The sequence below is a fragment of the Hippocampus comes genome, unplaced genomic scaffold, assembly GCF_001891065.2.
Source record: "Hippocampus comes isolate QL1 unplaced genomic scaffold, H_comes_QL1_v1.1 scaffold118, whole genome shotgun sequence".
Lineage (NCBI taxonomy): Eukaryota > Metazoa > Chordata > Actinopteri > Syngnathiformes > Syngnathidae > Hippocampus > Hippocampus comes.
In genome coordinates this window covers 1,647,790-1,669,494 of record NW_017805461.1, presented here as the reverse complement: position 1 = coordinate 1,669,494, position 21,705 = coordinate 1,647,790, and the positions used below count along the sequence as shown (strand labels likewise).

General features: G+C 41.1%; 2 protein-coding genes across 2 annotated transcripts; both read right to left on the bottom strand.

The window, feature by feature from the left end:
* Nucleotides 1–41: 41 nt before the first annotated feature.
* On the bottom strand, nucleotides 42–7,911 carry ube2ka (ubiquitin-conjugating enzyme E2Ka (UBC1 homolog, yeast)). The gene is made up of 7 exons (XM_019874865.1): nucleotides 7,517–7,911; nucleotides 6,850–6,943; nucleotides 4,092–4,150; nucleotides 3,918–4,000; nucleotides 2,167–2,266; nucleotides 980–1,108; nucleotides 42–903 (listed from the first exon to the last, which is right to left on the bottom strand). The coding sequence occupies exons 1-7, from the start codon at nucleotides 7,577–7,579 to the stop codon at nucleotides 829–831; spliced, it is 603 nt and encodes a 200-aa protein (XP_019730424.1). The 5' UTR covers nucleotides 7,580–7,911; the 3' UTR covers nucleotides 42–828.
* A 2,595-nt stretch (nucleotides 7,912–10,506) lies between these two features.
* Nucleotides 10,507–19,069, bottom strand: klb (klotho beta). Its single transcript, XM_019874689.1, has 6 exons — nucleotides 18,125–19,069; nucleotides 16,571–17,084; nucleotides 15,664–15,932; nucleotides 15,329–15,585; nucleotides 13,049–13,968; nucleotides 10,507–11,628 (listed from the first exon to the last, which is right to left on the bottom strand). Exons 1-6 carry the CDS (start codon nucleotides 18,860–18,862, stop codon nucleotides 11,222–11,224), a joined length of 3,105 nt encoding a protein of 1,034 aa, XP_019730248.1. The 5' UTR covers nucleotides 18,863–19,069; the 3' UTR covers nucleotides 10,507–11,221.
* Between the last annotated feature and the right edge of the window lie 2,636 nt (nucleotides 19,070–21,705).

Sequence of the window (21,705 nt, the reverse complement as noted above, 5' to 3'; positions counted from 1 at the left end):
AAAACCAAATAATACACTTTTTTAATTTTAAATGTTGCGAGAAGAGACTGGTGGTTTTATTCAAGTAAAGAACCGGTGGGGAGGATGTCAGACCGCTGAAGAGAGCAAACAAAATAAGAGCATAATTACACTGTAAATGTATTTTGGTGGGGATGACATAACTTTCTCAACTTGTATTGAGACAGTGTCACATGAATGTGACGAAAACGGGGGTGCTTTGAACTGATGTGGGATTCTAAAAGAAGGAATAAGCCTTCATTGTGTGTGTACCAGAATTATTTCCATGTGTCCTGTCTTCTTCGCCTCAACAATTAAATTGGATTTGTGGAATTTATTTACACTAGGCTACCCTCACTAATGCCATTAGTGGCGCATGATAATGTATATGGGTTGTCGTTGTCTACATTTAAAAATGACATTTGCTTTGGGACTCCAGGGAAGTCCAAAAGAGTCTGTCTGAATGGTTTGACTCTCGCTTACAAAAAGCATTTCCAAAACTGAATGTGAATGCCTGCATAGGTGACGAATGCCTGTCGTAGAGGGTCAGAGATGTGGCGGCCGGGTCAGAGGGCGGGGACTTAAGTGGTCGGACTTCTGATTGTAGCGCTGTCCGGAATGTTGAAAGACCTTCAAGTGGGCCAGCGATCTGTACCTGCCAAGCAACTGATTGGAGTGTGTGGCACACCAGAGGGGGAGTGCGGGTGGGGCAGAGTCCACTGTGAAACAGAAGGTGTGATGCGGAAATAGACGCTGAGAGATGGCGGTGATACAAGGGTGTGTGAGGGAGGGTGGGTGGCATGAGGATGATGTAAAAGCTGTCGTCAAGATTCAGTTACTGATTAGTAGCTCCGTCGCCGACTCCACGTCCCAGGATTTTGATGACAAGGCCACTATTACTGCATTCTGGAGAAAAAATGCAAATGGGAAATTGGACAGAATATAGCTTGGGATGTTAAAAATGTGACAGAGTGATGCTCACTTTTTCAAAGCCCATGGCACAAAGTTCGTCTATTTTGCGTGTGTACTCTGGACTGGAGACGGGAGCGCCAGCGTAGACATGAGACCAGAGCCTCGCCGTCTGTTTGAACATCTCTGGGTTCTGCTTGTACTGCGGAACAAACAAGCATTTGCATGAAAGGGGATCAAGCGTGGCACCGGCGGAATATTCTGTTGCCTAAAGACAAGTTGTTCTCAATTTTTTTACAGCAAGAATCCAGGTGCCAGCATCATGTCAAATTGAAGTACTTAAATGCAGATGTAAGGTGTCTCACAGATGGATTAAAAAAAACATTATCTTAAACACAAGAAAACGTTTTACTTCCCGCAAAACGAGGCCGAACACGACTAATTACATTGACACTCCCAGATAAGTCATTGATCACTTTGTCCAGTCTGCACATGCGGCGTCTTTACATAACTGCATGCTGATGTTCGTCATTTACACTCTTGAAAACGACAGCGTCCTACCAGAGCTTGGCTGAAATGGGAGAACTTGTTTTCAACTATTTATAACTTGTTTTTGAGTGATCCTCAAGTAGTATGGTCCAGGAGTGTGACGTGAGAGGCCAAAAATGAACTTTTTCAAAACCAGGTAAAAGTATAATTTGAATCAAACCTTGCAGTATTGTGCTATGAATAAGTAAAGACAGTTCAGTCATCCCTTTGTTCGCAAGAGATTGTTGAATGGCGAGGTACTATATTGTTTCAAATTATTGACTTATTTTTACACATGAACAGCTTCACAACCTTCATACAAAGAGATTCCGTTGAAAAACTGGTGCAAATGACCTATTATATGCGGAAAATTATTCTGGCCCCCTCCATGAGTGGTTAACCTGACGTGGTGGAGAGGTTTGAGTGTCCCTATGATCCTAGAAGTTAAGTTGGAAAACAAAGGCTCAGAGACCCCTTATGAGGGACCCCCGCCCTCTGAAGCCAGACACTTCAAAGGGTCTTCAACCAAAGCAGCCTAACTCAATCTCAGTAAGTGTTTGGCTAAAATAGTCTCACAAACTAAACTAATCTGGAAATATTCTTTGCTAACCTTGGGAACCAAATTTCATCCAATCCAATATTATGCGCCACGTCATTCCCTTATAAGTACTGACAGTACCAAACGTACATAAAAGGGCCAACAAATTGTGGAAACATGCATAGTGGCTTGACCTGATTGGCTACCACTGCATCCTGTGGATCATCTGGCTCTGCAGCTGCCAGTAAAGCTTGTAGTGACAAGAGGACTGTCCTCAGCGTCATGGCCGCAGCCCTGAAAGATATAAACACAGCTCATTGTTTGGATCACCTCACACACGATGCCCACATTTATGAACAGTCCATGTCCAATGAAAAGCCTGAATCTTAGGATTTGGTTAATGTGTGTGTCTGTATGTGTGTGGGTGTGGGTGCTATCCAAATGTGTCTGGATAATGGATAGAAAATTGATTGACTGGTTATTTAAAAAAACAAACCCATAAACAAAGCTTAGAAAAGTTGGAGATGCTTTTATTTCCCTTTGAACTGCAATCTTTTTTATCACAAAACTATTTTCAACGATTTCAGTAATGAAATTCAATGATAAACTTGAAACATTATGTTCAAGTTCACGTTACTTAAAATTTCGCATTACAGCTATGGTCAATTATACAGGGTGTCCATAAAGTCTCTTTACCATTTCAAAAATTGAGTAAAAATGCAATTGATTAGATATTTTATTCAGATTTGTTCTATTGTATTCAGTGTTTATTAAAGTTTTTTATCACATTGAATTTGTGGTGTGGGATCATGTGCAATCGAATAATTGGTCCATTTTTCTTCAACGAGACATCCTTTTCTGCAAATGTTTACCTTGACCTTTGAACTGAATATGTGGCACCACAACTGAATGAGCTTCAACCAACCATCATTTTTCAGCAAGATGGTGCACCACCACATTGGGGGCTGCATGTTCGTGGGTTCCTCAATCAAACATTTACATGGGGGCAATGGGCCAATTCCTTGGCCGCCACGTTCACCAGATATCACTCCCCTGGACTTCTTTCTATGGGGCTATGTTAAAGATATCGTGTTTCGAACAAAGATAAGGGACATTACTGACCTAAAGCAAAGGATGACTGATGCCATTGCCACAATTGATGAGGCTATGGTACAGCGAACATGGCAAGAAATCGAGAACCGTCTTGATGCGCTTCGTGTAACTAATGGTGCCCATGTCGAAGTGTATTAAAAGAGGTAAAAAAAAAAAAAACTTTACTAAACGCTGAATACAATAGAACAAATCTGAGTAAAATTTCTAATCATTTGCATTTTTAATACATTTTTGAAATGGTAAAGCGCTGTTATGGACACTCTGTATATTGCAATAAAATAATGAAATGTGAACACATTTTTGTACATTTATGCTTGTGGTGCTCTTCCCTAATAAGAAAACGGTAAAATGGAAAGTAAAGCTACATCAAAATGTAAGCATTTTTCAAACCTTAAAAAATAAATACATTCAAGCAGTTTCATAATAAATTTGAACCTATATGAATTAACATACCGTATTTTCCAGAAGATAAGCAGCTATTGTTTTTCGCTTTGCACCCTGCTGTTTTAATGTGGCACGGTTTATCAATTTTCACTATATATATATATATATATATATATATATGTCTTTCTGAGTGACCTCTTTCTCTGCAAACATACCGTGTTATATAACAACATTGAGAATCGCGACGATGAAGCCACAATGGCCAGTGTATGCACAGATGCGTTTTTATGGCTAAATTTAGCTGGTGTGGCTTTTAATTGGGTAGATATAGTTACTGTTAGAAAATGCCAGGTGTTGATAAACATGCTCTGCTATCTGCATCTGGCTGATTAGTCATAGGCGCATGCCCGGTATGGGCAATGCACGACACTTAAGAAAACAGACTCACCACTGGTCTTTGAGAATGTCCAAACATATTGCACCTGTGACTGAACTGATGTTGGGATGCCAGATCTTTGTGATGAACCGTACCTGCGTGATCGAAAGAAAGAATAATGGACTGCTACTGGACATCTGGCAACTATTCAAACAGCATCTGTAAAATAATAAAACACCAATCTACCTTGGGTGGATTGAAAGGATATGTCTCTGGAATTTTAATTTCTAGTTGGTATCGACCCCCTGAAAGAAAGGAACAAAGATCATTCACAGATAAAAAGGACATTTTCATTCATCGAGAGACGAGAGAGAGGTCTGGCAGCAAGTGGCTGTTATCATCTCCAACTCATCGGAATTTATGATGATGCTACAATGGAATTCTACCGAGAACGGTCCTACTGAACAGGGCAAATGGTTATCCTGACAAATACAAAACGACAACACTCACAAGGAGCAACAATAGGGTCACGTCCAGACACTTACACACAAGACTAGCCGGCTAAGTTCCTGATGTCACTCCAGTTAAAGGCCCGTAATCTTTGTTTATTCTAAAAAACTTGTCCCAACATTCATTCGAGGTCCAGCGACATCAGATTTTCTCGTAGTCAATGCTAAGGATATGACAGTTGAGTGAATGTCATCTTTTTCAGTTGCCAACTTGCTGTGCACACTTTCGCAGTTGCACGGGACCCTCCCTGCCACTCCTTCATCCAATAACATGCAAATTCCTTACTGGCCTTGCAGACAGTTGGCACTTGTAAATGACACCAATTCATGTTACTCAACGGCAGGGTCTCTACTGGTCTACTTGATAAAGTAGTAGTATGTAGCGGCCTTCTCAAAATACACCAAGTTTTTGTCATTCATGGCGGTCATGTTGTCAGACTACCAAATATCGTTCTGTGTCTTGTGGCGGGACATCACACTACAAGCCTGTTACTTGACCCCACCCAATCAGTGCATGCTTCCGCCAAAATGCAGTCCATTGGCACAGGTCCGTCAGGGAAGCGGAACAAGCAGTTGTCAAATTCGTGTCGACGGAAGCATTATGTGCATGTGTTGTTTTTTATGTTCAGACCAGACCCAGAAAAAAAAAAAAAAAGACGGATTTATAAAGTTTCACACGTATTATTCAATATTTTATGATAAAACAAGATTGGAACATCAAAGGTGTATGCTGTTGATTATGAGAGAAAAAAAATCAGGATAGCCTAAATTTTGGATCAGCAGGTCAGGCTTTTTAAAGATAAGGGATGTGATAGGCCAGAAAATTGTAAACCACAACAGCCCTTGAAATAAATTATTAAATGTTATCACGTACACCCTTTCAATGTGCTTGGGTATTCCTGGTTAGGAAACCCTGGTCGACGAGATACATGCTTGAGCAAAACGAGTTGTTCATTCTCATTTTCATAATTAAGTGTTTATTGATCAACCAGTGCTGCCTTCATTTTCCCATCCAACATCTTTTCATTTTTACAGGAATGTGATGTAGCATGTCTGTCAACTAACCAAATTCCTTTTTCTTTCATCCTGTATTAAATTTAAGAACAAACTTGCATATTGAGCAAGTGACCTCACTTCCTATCTCATATTTTTGTAACAATATTCCACACAATTGAGGCAGTGTTGCTAGTTTGCTGCGTCAACCACCTGTTGATTTCAGCAAGGAGTCCATGTTAATCCTGAAGCATGCGATGCGCAATCAGTCATTTTCAAGCTATAATTGTCACTGCGCAGTGGTAAAGTTTATTATTCAGTTCAATGAACAGAACTTATACTTTCTTTTTTCTACATCAGCTGACACTGTCAGCCTGCCCGAAGACGGCTATGGCTACATACAAAATTTACCACCACAGTGTGAACGTTCGAGTGCATGACTGATGTATCCATTGTGAGCGCTTTGAGTGTCCAGAAAAGTGGCATATAAATCTGAGGTATTATTACATTACGTTATAATACAGGTTGATGTCCGCACATCCCATTGAATTTTGTTTGATTTGGCTTACATACACTACAGTGTTATACTAAAATATTGTGGTAGTTTTTTGAGGGGCTGGAACAGATTACGGGTATTTCAATCGGGACAACGAATTTGGCATACAAGTAAATTAAGCGACGAGCGTGGCCACAGAATGTAGTAAACAAGAAAATCAAGGTGCTACTGTATTTAAAAAAAAGTGTCTCCCAGATATTATCTAATTTGAGTAAAATTGATATGCATACAGGGTCAGGCACCGTAGTGTCAAACCAAATTGGGCCGGACATAATATCAAAGCCGATCCAAATGTCAAAGGTACTGTGTATACAGAATGAGAAAGGGTCATTTCGAAACAACACACATTGTCAACGGTTAAAGCTTGGCAGACATTCATCTGGATATAGTATTGTAAAAATCAAGATGGCTTTCATTGCTTGGCAGACATTCATCTGGATATAGTATTGTAAAGATGGCTTTCATGGTAAAAATACAGGAATGAAGTTAATGGCTGGAATGGAAGAAAGATTGCTGTTCGCAACCAAGTCTCCGGAGGCTTTGCACCTTGTGGCATCAGGTTGCATGTTCTCAAAACGGAACCATTTTTCAGGCCGTGAAAATAAAATCCAAGCATTTCGACAAGACTGTTCCACCTAAAAATGCTGTGCACCTATGAATACCTATTATGACTTTGGCTCACTTGCGCCACTCAAGTTAAATATGGATTCGTGTACATGTGCAATTAAGTATGATTGTTTTGCTGCATTTTTTTTTTTTTTTGGTTTGGCTTTTCTGGGCCTTGTTGTTCAGACATTGTGGGGATAGTAATAATCAGCGTGCTTTATTGATCATACAGGGCTACTTTGAAGTGAAGTGATATTTTGCGAGGCCTGCTGAAGAATAAATTTAATAATGGCTGGCTATAATGGAAGCAGTCTCCGTGAAGTCTCCAGAGGCCTCTCACCTTCGTACGGTGTGTCAGGTGGCCCTGCTATCTCCCCTTTAAGTTCTGTGAAGTTCTCGTCCACCAGATCCACCTTAATCTGGTTTTTGCTCGTCTGAAACGGTGAAGAAGCAAAGAAGCAGTGAGCAGGACAGACAGGCTGGAAAGTGTTAATTGAGCGTGCTGTCAAAACACAAACCTGCCTATGCAGCATAAAAATGACACCCCACACCACGATCAACAGCTATTTCAACTGTTAGCGCCCAACTTGTTGAGAGCCCTGAGCACGTTTGGCGTACAGAGAAACATACGATTTAGAATAAACCGTGACTGAGTCGATGACACAAGACTTTAACGAACTATCTTTGATGGCTAACTGAGCTAGCAGGTACCGTACGGCGGCAGTGCGCTAGCTCAGACACGCCATGTAAAATTGGATTTAATTTTGGCTCTTGAGGCGTGCTTGGTTGGGTTATACAGCTGCATGCGAGTCGCCAAGCTGTCCGCGTGAGCTCAATAGCGGCGGCGAAGAGCTACTTTGGTGAAGCTGAAAAGCGGCTCGCAAGTTAGCTCTGCTAGCTAACCGGCGGTTAGCTGACAGCTGAGCCAACGACGCGTCAGTGGCGTTCTTCCTATCATAGCCGGCCAGGACAAAGAAAAACAGGCAGAATCAAACGCTTCGACTGACCTCTTCGCTTTTGAGCACCTCCTTGAATTCCCGTTTTATCCTCTGGACTGCGATGTTAGCCATGGTTTTCCACCCGGTTTCCCAGTGCGGTTTGGGGCCTCCTCGCCGCTGTCTGTCCGGGCCTGACGAAGGAACGTTAGCTTGCTTGTCGTGCCCACAGGAACACACAGCTTTGTAGGAAACAACCTCCAAAGTAACCGCTGCTTCGTTGTGCTCCTGGAGCGCACCGGGTTGACGGTCCGTTTGTCGGCGTGGCGTTTTAATTCGTTATACCGTGTCTCTCTATGTGTGTGTGCTACCATCAATCGGGTAAGACTTGCAAGGTTGAAAGCACCAAAAACATTTTAATGGCAAACTGCATCAAGTCTGTCTGAGAGCGAGCAACGTGACGCACACTGGCATTCTCAACGTCTCCTGTCATTGGTTAATTACTGCGTGACGTATTATTGTTTTAGTGTAGTAATAATAATCATAATAATGATAATAACAATCCATATCCATATGCCTTATGCCATATTAAACTGCTTCTTTACATCTGCTAATCAAGGTTGTTACTAATCTAAAATCCAGGGGGAAAAACATTATATATTTTTAGATTATACATGTACAAAATACAGAAGCAAAGATTTCATAAAAAGTGCACCATTCATGGTTGAGATGGCTGAACGAAATCATATGGTGGTGTATTACTTATTTAATTAACCTGGACCGTAAAAGAAAAATGATGGTACCTAAATTGTCCTCCACTTCTGGAATGACCCATGCAACAGGAGTAGCATTTCACTGTGCCTACATGCCATTAAGATAAGATAAGAAAACTTTATTTGTCCCACACTGGGGAAATTTGCAGTCTACAGCAGCAGAAAATGGGGGGGTGGGGGGTAGAAAAGAAAAAACTAAGTGTTGCATGCACAAGTAAATGTTTCAGAAAAAGAACTGTACACGGTATAGAATGCAATATAAATATAAGATATAGATATAGATATAAGCATATATGAAACTGCATATACAGTATGTAGCATAAGGTGGCTGTGCTATTTACAATGGTTACAGGTTTTCACGTATGTTTATTCAGCAGCCTGACAGCAGTCGGTAGAAACGAGCAGCGGTATCTTTCCTTCTTGCAGCGCGGGTGTAAAAGTCTCTGGCTGAAGGCGCTACCCAGTGCTGTCAGGACTGGCTGGAGGGAGTGGGAGGGACTGTCCATCATAGCTTTTAGCTTAGCTCGCATCCTCCATCATCCATTACAGTATAGATACATAGACAAAGATACATCATTTGAAGGACGTCAGTAAATAAATATACACTAACATGCCACTGCACAATTGGTGGAAATCACTGCTTTAAACTATTTGTTTTAAATATATATATTTCGTCATACACATATCAACACAAAAATGTGGTACAGTACAACATAAATCGAAACAGCCGATGAGATTCAATATAAGAGAGGTGTCAATAGTCTGTCTGGTGATGATTCCAGGAGTTTGTTATCGCTGTTATTTTGTATTTTTGGGGTAGTTGAATAAGGTAACAGAGTATTAGAACATTACAAACACCCTTTATGAAAGGTACCTCATCGCTACTAAAACCACCACAATAACATATTGAAAAAAATAACACCACACACACTAACAGTGTAAAATAAGAAAGCAATCTTGCATTGTTTACTTTTTGAGGTGGAGACTTTTTGATACTTTGATTACTGTAGTTTGTGGTGGTGTACACAAACACCCCACCTCACCTGTCTGAGCTCCTCCGCCCCTACGCCCTTGCTCGTTGCCCCAAGTCTGCGAACCAGACATTATTAGAGGTACAGTACCGAGGATGAAGTGGAGGCACAGGGGGATGGAGCTTTTTCTGTTGCAAGTCCCTCTCCTTGGAATGACCTCTCGCTGTACGTTAAGCAAGACCCCCTTGCTGGCATCATTAAAACTTGAAACTCATTTTTATTCTTTGGCTTTGTCTCAGTATGAGACTTGATTTTTAGCTTTACTCAACTCAACTCAACTGTATTTATAGAGCACTTTCAAACAGCCATCGCTGCATACAAAGTGCTGTACATGGAGCAAATGAACATATACAACAAACAGTAAAGCAAATCGGTAATAAAAACAGTAGAAAGCACCGAACAGCAAATTTACTGTTGTTGTGCTTTCTACTGTCTTTGTTGATTAAGCTATTGTTTTAATGTTTGTTGTTGTATGAATTATGTTTGCTCTATAAGTACAGCTGAGTTTAGTATTATTCAGTTTATTCCAATTAATCAGTTGTTAATTTCATAAAATACAGGAGATGAAATGAGATGTATATTCTGATGATATGTAAGAAGCAGGGGCACACGTGAACACTGAACTCTAGAGCAGTTGTTTCTGGAAACTTTTCTGAAGCAGAGAAAGTTTCACGACAAAATGTTCGTAGCTAGGAATTCTCCACTTTTGTTGGAATAAAAGTTATATACTTTTTTGTTGCTGTTATTAAAGCAGCCCTTAGTTTTCAATATTCCTCCTCAAACCCAGTTCCTATCTAACACCTAAGGTCTTTCTCTACATTGTAATTCCAACAAAACCCGATTCATTTCATTTTTCAACCCTTAAAAAAAGAGCTGTTTGTATTACGTCCACACGGGAGCGACATTGTTACATCTCCAAGACGACAGTCATACCAGTCAGATTGTCTTTTCACAAACATGCAGTATGAATTTGTTATTTTGGGATTTGAATAAGCCCCAGGAGCTATCCTTTTATCACCTTAACCAGCAAGGATTTGATTACGACAAGTTAACGGTAGCCATCTTGGATGCCATCTTGGTCGTCGAATGTTATGCTATAATCATACTGGACAAAAAAGGTTATGGAAATAACATTTTCATATTACCAAATTCACAAATTAACATCAATCAATGGTGCAAATGTTTTGCTCTCCCGAGTCTTCAAATGTACCTTGGTGCTGTAGCTCAAGAATCGTTATATATGCAGACATGCACTGGGTAAAATATCCACAATTCCACACTTTTTATATTCAACGTGAGTTTTGATTTATACAGGAAAAAATACATTTTGAGGTAGACATCTTGGATTTTAGAGCCCCCATTCTGGAATTTTGAATGACCAGCAGTATTTTTTTAAAGAGTGGAAATTGGAGTTTCACTGCTTCTCTATTCGAACAATTCTTGCTATAATTGCAATTACTGTATTTGCTCTATAGTTTGCGTGTACACTAATGCAAGGTTTTGCAACTTTTTGGCGTCCAGGGACCCCTTATAGGGCAGTAATTTTTCCAATGACATCATTATAATCATAACATTAATCCAATACACCTAACACCAGGTGTAGTCACCCCTAAATGCCATTAGAATTAAAAAGTTGTCTATTTTTGCGGGGATGGGAGGTGGGGACCAAAGACATATTTCGTAAATTAATTAATTCCCATTTTTCAAAGCGGAAGTACTGTAATGATTTTGTGGGATTTTAGTTAAAGTTTAACAAGAGAAGAAAGTTCTACATTCATGTGAATTTTAAAAATACCACTTTTCTTGAACTAACCTTCCATTGTGGAAATATGCTTTTATTCTCTCAGGAAATTGGACAATATCGGGATTCGCTGGCATATATGTGATTTGCACATTTTTTTGCAGACCCCTTTAAAGCCCCTCCATCAATGTACGGTATAAGTTTGTCCTGTGTTTAATGCTTGATAACAGGCCTACATGAGCAGACTACTGCCCCTCCCTCTTCTTCTCCTGCTCATAATGTTCACTCTGCTCTTTCGCCCCTTCATGTAATTTCTCCTGGTGATGACGGTGGAGAAGACCAGTGCAGTGAAGATGACAGCTGTGAGCATGAGGCAGCAGCCAAAGACCGTCAGCGCCTTGTTCTTGGACATCCACAGGCAGAAGGAACACGCTGGTCTGACCTCACTGGAGCGACACGTGTGCAAGCTAGCGTCTTTGGGGAAACCGCTCAGAGTAATGATTTGTTTGTAGACGTCAATGGAGGCCTTTGCTTTGGACTGGTGGTGGGTTGAGCTGAAAAGACCATACTGAGGTATATGATCATCCTGTAGCTTCCACACATAGAAGCCCCGCAGGTTGACTCCATCCAACTGGCGTGCTGAAAAAAACAAAACAAAACATGGAGCGAAACAGAAATATTAATTAAGTGTCAATTTATTCCTACATCTGGTTTGTCTTTTTGATGTAACTCTACTAGTGTTTGCTGGTGCAATGTAGGCGAGCAAATGGTCATAAAGGGCAAGGTATGAAAACTAATCTAATTCCTTTCTCTATTGTTTCTCTGCCCTCCCATTTTTTATCATCTTTATGGTTCCTTGGGAGTTTATAGGAGGCGGCAATATAGCCATAAAATCTATATTGCTTGTCGAGCTTTGACTTGGTGTCAACATCATTCTAATCCATGCTGAAAGTAAATTACACAAGAATGAAAATGAACATTACTTCTGGCAGAGGAAAACACATTTCATAAAGCAACACTTTACCACCACCTAGAACCACCTAAAATACTTTGCTCTTCACCTGAAAACAAGAAAGAGGGTTTTTTTTTTACTCCTAAAAGGTATATATAGGGCTATTGTAAGCCATTGAAATATAATGCAGTTTGAACATTAACATGACACCGAATGATAGAAAATACAATTATTGCATGTAGCAGTTAAATAAAAAGTGCTGTTAAAGAATTCTTTAAAAACATTACAGTTCTTAAAGGTTAAACGCAAATGTATTGAGCTTAAATGTTAAATACAACTGAACTGCACTTGGGCAATGATTCTTTTGAATACCACTAGAAGAAGCTCAGGTACCATACTTTGAGAATCATTGTTGAAAAGAATACAGTGAAAATCCACTAGCTATAGTGCTCTTCATATTCTGATTTTTACGTAATTTGGGGATTTTTTTCCAATAATCACGCAGAGTTGCACATCTTGAAAAATTTAGTATTTGGGATGTCTTGATTTAATCATATGCTTGGAAATCGTGGCTGTTGACGTGATTTTCAGCTGAACAAGGATCGGGGCAAAAAGGTTGTTTTTCTTCATTTTCTGAAATTTCAAAGGTCAGTATGTGACCAAATAATCCAAAGCAAAGAACTTTAAATTTATTTTTGAAAGAGTTATGAAAAGAAATCAGCACGGCTTTGCTGGAATGGACCATATAATGTAAATATATACAGGAACATAATTATGCATATTGTATGTATGTATTTTTCTCTATTAAGTTGAGACAATTTGGATGGCCTCCATAATTATCGAAAGATCTATGCTCATTTCCAATAGCCACTGTCTTTAGCGTTTTGCTTGATATGATCGCATATCATTAGCAGGCCTTGGATAATTGATTTACCTTAACTTTTTGGGGTTGAAATATGCACCGTTTGGATGTGTCAGTGTTACAGTAACCTTGAACTTGGAGTGGCAAAAAGTTTGAAGCAAGCACTCTTTAAAAAGAGGGAAAAACTTTTTTTTTAGCAGATACAAACAGGGGTTCACTGTACAGTAGGAAAAATAAAGGCTGACCTTTAAGAGCCTCCTGCAGGTAAGTTTTTAGATAGTGTTGTCTCATGGTATCCTTTACAGGAGCCTGGTCATCAACCCCACTTGCTGTGATAATGATAGGCCGAGCCCCTCCATATCGCTCAGTCACCCACCTCAGGATCTTTCGCAGCCCCCAAGGCACTAGAGCTTGGCCCATATTGGAGGAGGGCCAGGTGGGATCGGAGAGGATAAGACAGTCATGATTGCCAGGATGGTTTTGCTGTCCAGTATTTGGAGATACCAGGCGGGTGGTGAAATGATTTAATGCAATGAAACTCAATGCACCTTTGAGCTCCTCTCTTTCAGATTTGGTAAAAGTAGGAAGAGGAGAGCTGGGTTGGCCCATAAGTCGGGCTCTCTCTTTCAGGTAAGCCTTCATTTCAAGTGGGTAGTCCCCTTTGCCCTGCTTCTCCTCATCATCAGTACTCAACAACGGGTCCAGGAAGCGAGCAAGTTCAAAAAGAAGGAATCGCTCTACCGCCGCTGCATGCGACTCTAGAAGGAAGGGGTTTGCAGGTTCAGCCCAGTCAGCGTGAAGCGCCAGTGACACCATAGCTCCCTGCTGACGAGAGGACATCCGCTCATGGAGTCGCCAGGCTTTTGCGTGAGCCAAAAGGAGGTTATGGGCAGCCCGATGTTGCTCATTCACATCGGAATAAATATCTGTCAGTCTGTTCGGCTCATTCACTGTGATCCAGTAACGGACCAAGGAGCCCAGCTCTTGGTAGCATAGTGATGCATAGTCCTGAAAGGCCTCCACTGTGCTGTAGTTGAGCCAACCTCCACAGCCATGCAGGACTTCAGGCAAGCCCAGATGTGGAGCTTTGCGCGTTGGGTAGTAGAGGATAACGAGAGCCTCAAGGTCCAGTTTCTTCAGCTCGGTGAGGACACACCGGTAGTACCTTTTAAACATAAGAGCTGGTTTATTTTTTATTTTCCATGAAAGAAAGTTATCGACAAAGAAAACTGTACTCGCAAGTGAGCGATATTGAACTTTTGGGTGAAATTTCTGAATGAATCTAACATGCACTATAAACTTCACATCCACACTTAATTTGACCTCAGGTTTAGAAGGCATATGTCCAACTGTGTAATTGTTTAGTGCTTTTTGAACAAATAACTGTTCACTAAGAAGGAGCTCAACGGTAACGTTCACAACAGGTACAGCAGAACCTCATCTTAACGGACTAGAAATCAACTCACTCCAGAATTAACAGACAGAAAATAGTGAATTGTATCTTATTGGGTGTTTTTAAGCAATGAAAAATGTACTTCAATTGAATGGACAATCAATTTTAATCGGTGACCCCTTGTCTGGTAAGTCAAGGATCCACTATTAAAAAAATTCCAACGAAGTCCACTTCTATGCCTTTACTGTGACTCTTCCAGCCTTTTTGTGTCTCGATTGCGACCTGCTGATGAGACTCTGTGACACTCTACATCCTGTTAAAAGCACTACACTGTTGATCAATTGTTAGTTCTCGCCTCGGTCTCATGATGTCAAATTGGGCATGAACAGCATATGGCTGTTCCTTGTTAGTAATAAGTTGCGCAAAAAGTGCTGGAACAGTTAACAGTTGGACATGTTCATTTCAAATCTATTAGAGACGGTCAAATTAAAGTTCACCTTAGGTCATAGTGAGCTTTAGGTTCATCCTGAAATTTCACCCCAAAGCCTGATATCGCTAACGTTTGCTGAGCAAACTGCAAATTTTGATGCAAGAAGGCCATCATTAGATTCATTTTTGGCAATGCTATAATGTCCACATATAGTGTCTTCATTGGTATAATTTACAGGCTGCCTGAAAATTAACTCCCTTTAGTCCTAATAAACTTTGACACCCCCCACCCCCGCCCCCACACACACACCCCTCTCCTCTTTGATTAAGGTCTTTTAAATATTAAATCATTTTTTTTCTTTTAGTAATTTTAGAAACCTATTTTTTTTCTTCACTATACTTTTAAATGTTTGAATTTTTTTTAAATATTCTGCTAATGGAATTAAACAATGTCAATGCAAGTTTTTTTTTTCTTTTTTAGAAATTTTGGTCAGTTATGTTTGTTTTCTGTGCTTTGCTTCTGAATGTCATTAGCTGTTGTGTTTGTCAATGCTTTATGGGAAGCACATTGAGTTGCTTTTGTGTATGAAAATGTGCTGTATAGTGGAAATAAAACAGCCTTGCCTTGTCTGCCTATTTTAACACTAGAAAAGGCATTTGTGACCCATGTACAGTATTGTAGTTTCCTTTTCTGCATTTTTACCTTAGTGCCTCCACATTCACACTAGAAAGGTCTCCATGTGGTAAAATCAGAGACCAGTTTAGAGCAAAGCGGTAGTGCGTTGCCCCAGTAGATGCAAACAGGTTAAGATGATTCCGGATGGCCAGATAGTCTGTGCACTGGGAACGCTTAGTGTGAAGCTTTACTCCTGGAATTGCATGCAATGATCCATCGCCTGTCCAGTTCCAACTGTACACATTGGGATCTGTGAATTGAGGGGAGTAGGGGTAAAAGCGAACCTAACAAGGGAGAGAGAGGAAAAAAATGGATGAGATTGGTTGCATTTGTTTGAGTCCATTTTGTCTGAATGCAGTTACCTGCAAGGTGGAGTCAGCAATACCCCATTGAAAATCACAGGGGAAATGACCTTTAACCTCGCTGGAGGGTTCCACTTGGGGGAAGCCATTGTCAGCAATAATCTGTCTGTAATACTGTGCACTGGTTTTGGGAGTCCTGGTTCGATTAGGATGAGTGAAGTCAACATAGAAAAGGCCCCGGCGGACTGAGTAGTTGTAGTTCCATTCAAAGCCGTCTACCAGTGACCATGCAGTGTAGCCTAGCAACCGAATCCCATCCAACCGGACAGCTGGAACACAAAACACAGCACTCACAAGATGAAGTTACACATGTTTTGATCATAGAGTAAGGTGTCACAACTACACCCTGGGGGCCATTTGCAGGGGGATTCGAAATAACCTGAGCTGCTAGCTGTTTTGATTAAAAAAAAAAAAAAAAAAGTGGAGGGTAGTAGTGGGAGAAATGTGGATGTTGTGTGGTTGTGACCAGCACCATCTCTACGCAATGAGGTGCCTAATTCAGACGATCAGCTTATCAGCAAGCTATGTAGCAGCTTGAAACGATCAATTGAATCTGGTGTGTTGGAGTACAGAGAGGTCTAAAACAGCTAGGATATGGCTCGATGGGAACCAGAGTTTCCTACACGTTGGATCATATTTTCTGTACTTCCGTAAACACTGCCGTCTGCCACATGTCAACGTCTTTTGTGTCACATAAAATGATGTGGAGGGCCGGATCTTGCCCCCAGGCCTTGAGTTTGACATCTCTCCTACGGGGAATTTGCCAATCACCAATCCTGCAAAATTAAGTAAATCAGCGCTTATCCTGCCCAACTAATCGATGCACCGCAAGTAAGAACATTTAATTTAATCACACTTCAATGAATAAGGATAATTCAGCTTCAATAATATATGCTTCACTACTTACCTTGTAATACGTTGTTGATAAATCTCTTCATCAAGTAAATGGCCACTGTGTCTTCTCTTCCCACACTAGCTTCAGAGAACCATCCACCCTCAGCCACAAGAATTTGCAAATCCCCATACTCCAGCTTAATCCAGCCCAGGATGCGCCTCAGATCTGGAGACACAGCCTGGCCAAAGTGGGGCAGGTTGCGTCCCAAACGGAGGTTGTTTGGACCGAAGGACAGAGAAAAGAAGTCTGCTGTTTTCTTCACCCACAGCTTCTCCTCGTTGGAGAACACAGGCAGGAGGCCACCGTGCTTGATTTTCAAAGAAGATGGATAATCTCCATCACCTAAAATGGGATTGGCAAACCAGCCAAGAACAGCTTCCATCGACTGCTGACAAAGATGGACATCAGTGGCTGTGGATTGGCCTTTTTGAGGTTCAACCCAGTGGGAGCCCAAAACAATGGACACTTTACCCTTCTGCGCTGGGCGGTAGTGGGTATCATAGGTGTGCCAGGCTTTGGCATGTGCCTGGAAATCACAGACAAACATATCAATATTCTACAATCATGTTCAGCAATGGGAAGTAATCAAGTACAAATACAGTGGTGCCTTGGGATACGGTTTAAGTCACTGACTACATTCAAAACATGTCAGGCCTGTTCTTTTGAGTGTCATGGAAGTGAATGAATGAGGATGTATGGTAACTGGCTGTAGCATTAGCCCCTGTGTATGTAGAGTCATGGTGTCAGTTATTAATCATATTCAATTAGTGAACGATTCTTACTTTAGAAGTGCAGTTGTGTAACTTAAACTAGTTGTACTTTGCAAAAGGCAAAATGCACTTTTGCATTAAACTTTCAGGGACAGCGATTACTACAGTGGACAGCTTATCATGTTATCAGGTTACAGGATGCATGCAAGGGTGAAGAGTGAAATGATCACAAATTTGGGACAATCGCTGTCTTTTTTACACTCTTTCCTTATATGTGAATCTGCAGTACTAGTTCATATAGAAAACGTCACCTCAAAATAGCGAATAATCACTGATGCACTGAATCTGCAAAATGATAATCGTGATATAGCGAGGGACGACTGTATTTTTATGATTATATTTTAATATATTTTAGAAAATGTAGGTGTTTTTCATTGTTGAATGCATGTGTGTGCAGGTTGTTTGCGATTGTCAGAGAAGGTGGGGGGTGGGGGGTGCTGTTCTCACTACGGTGCAATTCAAGCACGGACCACCACTGGTGATGACCTGAGTCACGGATGTGGTAATCATATATTCGACCTAACAGGTACGCGATAATGATCTTTTTCTCATATGTGCGTCAACACACACCAGCTGTGCAGCGCACTAAACGGCAAAAACATGAGTGACTACTCCATGACTTCCTGTCACACAATGTACGAACGTGGTGGACTTTAGACCCCCATGTCTCATAAAATGTCCTGATTATTGAGAAAAGAAAATAGCAAACAAATTAGAATACAGATCAACAAATTAGTGTTTTTACTGAGAACAAAAGATGAAAATAGTTCATTTGCACCCAAACTGATGGACTTACCCTGATCAAGTTGTGGGCCACAACAAGAGAGGCAGCAAGCCCCCCTGTTTCCCCAGGAGCATGCACCCCCATGCCATAGCCCTGCACAGCCACCAGATAGGGGTTATGCATTGTTAGCCAGTATCTAACGCGGTCCCCAAATGTGCGGAAGCAAAAGGCTGCGTAGTCCCCAAACAATCTGATAAGTGTTTCGTTTTTCCATCCTCCATACGTCTCCTGCAGGACCAGAGGCAGATCCCAATGATGGATGGTAACGATGGGTTCAATTTGCTTTTCCACCAGCCTATTTATGAGGCGGTTGTAGTGCTCCACAGCAGGTTCAATGGGAGGACTTTTAGCGTTCCCATCCGGGAACAGTCGGGGCCAGGAGAGGGAGAAAGAGTAGGATTTCACCCCCAGATACTCAAGCGCCTGTACATCGTCTTCCCAGTGAGTATAGCTGTCGCCGGCCACATTGTCCATCTTGGATTGGGTGAAATGGTCCCAGATGGATGCACCCTTTCCATCCTGATCCCAGGATCCTTCAGTCTGGAAGGCGGATGTCCCAGACCCCCAGAGGAATCCTGGTGGGAAAGTATCATGAAGAAGGGATTGTTCCAGACTGATAGGAACCGGCTTGGGCTTCTGCCACATCAGTCTGCCATCGCCAATAGAGCCAGCCACTCGGTGCCAACTGTTCACCAACCACAAGCACAGTAAGAGGCACTGAATCATGGGATGGAGTGAATAGTCCAGCATGCTGATTCCTGACGGAGTCTAACTTGTTCCAGAAATAGGCATGAAGGGTTAGGTAGTCTCAGTGGGAAATATTGTTCTTTCGGAGAACAATACATCCATGTTGGTGGAGAATAGAGAAATGACCACAATCCAGAGAGAGGAATATGTGAAGCGGCATGATCCTTGTAAACGTGGTAAGACTTCCCTATCTTTCCTCTCTGTGCGCTTGTGCTGCCACTCAGTCCCGCCCTCCCACCTCATGCTCACACATACAAAGGTTGACTGATAATCACGCACCTTGCTTGTGTCACTTTGAGGGGTTTCCATCCCACCGATTACTGTATTGCCACACCCCACTTAAGAAAATATAAGGGCAGATCAGCACTTTGAAGACAATTTAATTACTGCGGTGTCGTGAGATACAAGGTTAATTTATTCATGAACCATGCTCGTAATTCAAATCTTAAATCATCTTTTCCCATTTAAATGAATGGAAATGTCAAATGCCATTAACCCCCCTCCCCCAAATAAATGATTAAATAAATAAATTGGGACCATATGTTCTCAAGTTTACACTATGAAATTGTGTGGTTTATAAAAATATATGGCAATGACATAAACAAAATGTAATCAAACTAAACAGTTTTTGAACAGTTCAATGTATATTGTGCTGCTCCTTCTTGTGTGTGTGCATTGGCCACCTGCGGGCAGCATGATAAAGACAGTGCTCACATTTACATTTTTCTTGCAAGTCAAAGAAAAAAAACAGTCCAAACCATCACTTGCGTCTTGAAAAACTCCAAAACTGAGTCACTCGCATCTCAAGGAACATTATATTCGTCTGTCTGTCTGTCTTACATTGCCCCTAGGTGGTCAAGGTGGGTACACGAGAAGGCGCATCAAAATGGCTCGTCAGTTGATGTAATGTTTGACAATAACTGTTCATTTGACTTTTCAAGATTCTGTCATTATTGTATGTTTTTATAAAGTGCAGTATTTTAGAGTACTATTTTTCTTCATTTAAAAATGTTTTTTTTTTTTTTTGCGGCTGCAACGGATGAATAGAATTTTTATTCATTTAAATGAGGAACGATGATTTGAGATAAGAGCGATTTGAGTGAGGAGCATGCCTATGGAACAAATTAAATTTGTATCTCGGGGCACCACTGTATGCTGTAGTGGGATTTTTTTTTTTTTTTGCATTGATTTCACTACATTTTGTTCTTTCTTGACTAAACTTTATAGTGATATATTGTGCAGTATTTGAGGGTCTCCAAAATGTCTTGACTCAAATTGCATAGATGAGGTTTAATCAATTCACATTAGCTGTAATGCCTTAAGAGACATTGATTAAGGAAGGGAAAGAACGTAAATGGGATTTTTATAGCAACTAGATGAAAATCCATATTTCTTCTGACAATCTTGTGGCCCGAAGGCATTGAAAAACACTTGCAGTGTTCCCTTCAGATTCAATAAAAGCATGATGGTGAGAACAAGGTTACGGGCTCATATAACTTTATTTAATTTTGCTCTATTGTTCAGTCAGAAACCCAGGCTCACATTGCTGGAAAGTGTGTGTGTTTAATGTCCACCTGTCTGTATGTGTCACTGTCTTTAATTAAGCCTTCAGGTCAGGGTAGCTTTCTCATTAAGGCAGTGTGTGTAGGTGTGGAGAGCAAACATTGGAGTTACTCGGGAAACACTGCGCCATGAGGTAAGAAGGTACATTGAGTTGCACAGCTGCCATTATTGTTGCACAATTAGTGCGGCAAAGTTATATAATACAGTACATGAATACACATGCTGTATCTACATATGCAGTATATCTACACAGACAGATACATAGATAGATAGATAGATAGATAGATAGATAGATAGATAGATAGATAGATAGATAGATAGATAGATAGATAGATAGATAGATAGATAAATATGGGTTATAGCTGTCCAATTGAGGGTGTGGACACTTGGGCAACCACATTAACGGTTATTTTGAATGAGTTTTAGCAGGGGCGTCACTAGGTTTCAAGAACAACTGGGGCTTAGCCCCAAGGGGAACACAGCCCCTTTAGGGGGGTCGGGGGGCATGCCCCCCCGGGAGAATTTTTTTCTACATTCTGTTAAAAATCCATCAATTCCGTGCACTTTGAGAGCAAAATGAAGAGGCTATGAAGAACTACACACATCACATTAGTATCCTCTTTACTATGATGGGGCTTCCTCCCCTGGACTTTAACTGGACTGGATAATAGAAATTATAAAGAGTTCAAAAGTTCAATCTTGGTTGTTCAAGGGAATTAGAAGGATGCCCGATAACATAACCTATGTGACAGTAGGCCTATATTCCTCTCTACCAAAATGTATTAATATATGCTTAGCCCCAGAAGACTATGTATTTTGAGATGTCTGCCGTGATATGCAATTTAAGTTAGTACAATGTTTTTACACCTATGTGACAGTAGGCCTATATTCCTCTCTACCAAAATGTATTAATATATGCTTAGCCCCAGAAGACTATGTATTTTGAGATGTCTGCCGTGATATGCAATTTAAGTTAGTACAATGTTTTTACAAAGCTTCATCACTTTGTAAAAACACAAGTTTGCTGCTCAATACTTACTGTAAGCTCCGATTGCATTTTGGGAACAGCCATCCATCCATCCATCCATCCATTTTCCACCGCTTATCCGGGGTCGGGTCGCGGGGGCAGCAGCTTTAGGAGGGAAGCCCAGACTTCCCTCTCCCCAGTCACTTCTTCGAGCTCTTCCTGGCGGATCCCGAGGCGTTCCAAGGCCAGCTGGGTGACATAGTCTCTCCAGCGTGTCCTTGGTCGTCCCCGGGGGCTCCTGCCCGTGGGACATGCC

What these genes read in the sequence shown, in the direction of transcription:
- ube2ka (XM_019874865.1), bottom strand. Translation starts at nt 7,579, where the DNA reads ATGGCTAACATCGCAGTCCAGAGGATAAAACGGGAATTCAAGGAGGTG. An exon ending in AGGTGCTCAAAAGCGAAGAG is followed by an intron (nt 6,944 to 7,516) that starts GTCAGTCGAAGC and finishes TCACCGTTTCAG; the next exon opens with ACGAGCAAAAACCAGATTAA. An exon ending in GACATTCTCAAAGACCAGTG is followed by an intron (nt 2,267 to 3,917) that starts GTGAGTCTGTTT and finishes TATATCTTTCAG; the next exon opens with GGCTGCGGCCATGACGCTGA.
- klb (XM_019874689.1), bottom strand. Translation starts at nt 18,862, where the DNA reads ATGCTGGACTATTCACTCCATCCCATGATTCAGTGCCTCTTACTGTGC. An exon ending in TATCAACAACGTATTACAAG is followed by an intron (nt 15,933 to 16,570) that starts GTAAGTAGTGAA and finishes TTTGTGTTCCAG; the next exon opens with CTGTCCGGTTGGATGGGATT. An exon ending in GTGAATGTGGAGGCACTAAG is followed by an intron (nt 13,969 to 15,328) that starts GTAAAAATGCAG and finishes TATGTTTAAAAG; the next exon opens with GTACTACCGGTGTGTCCTCA.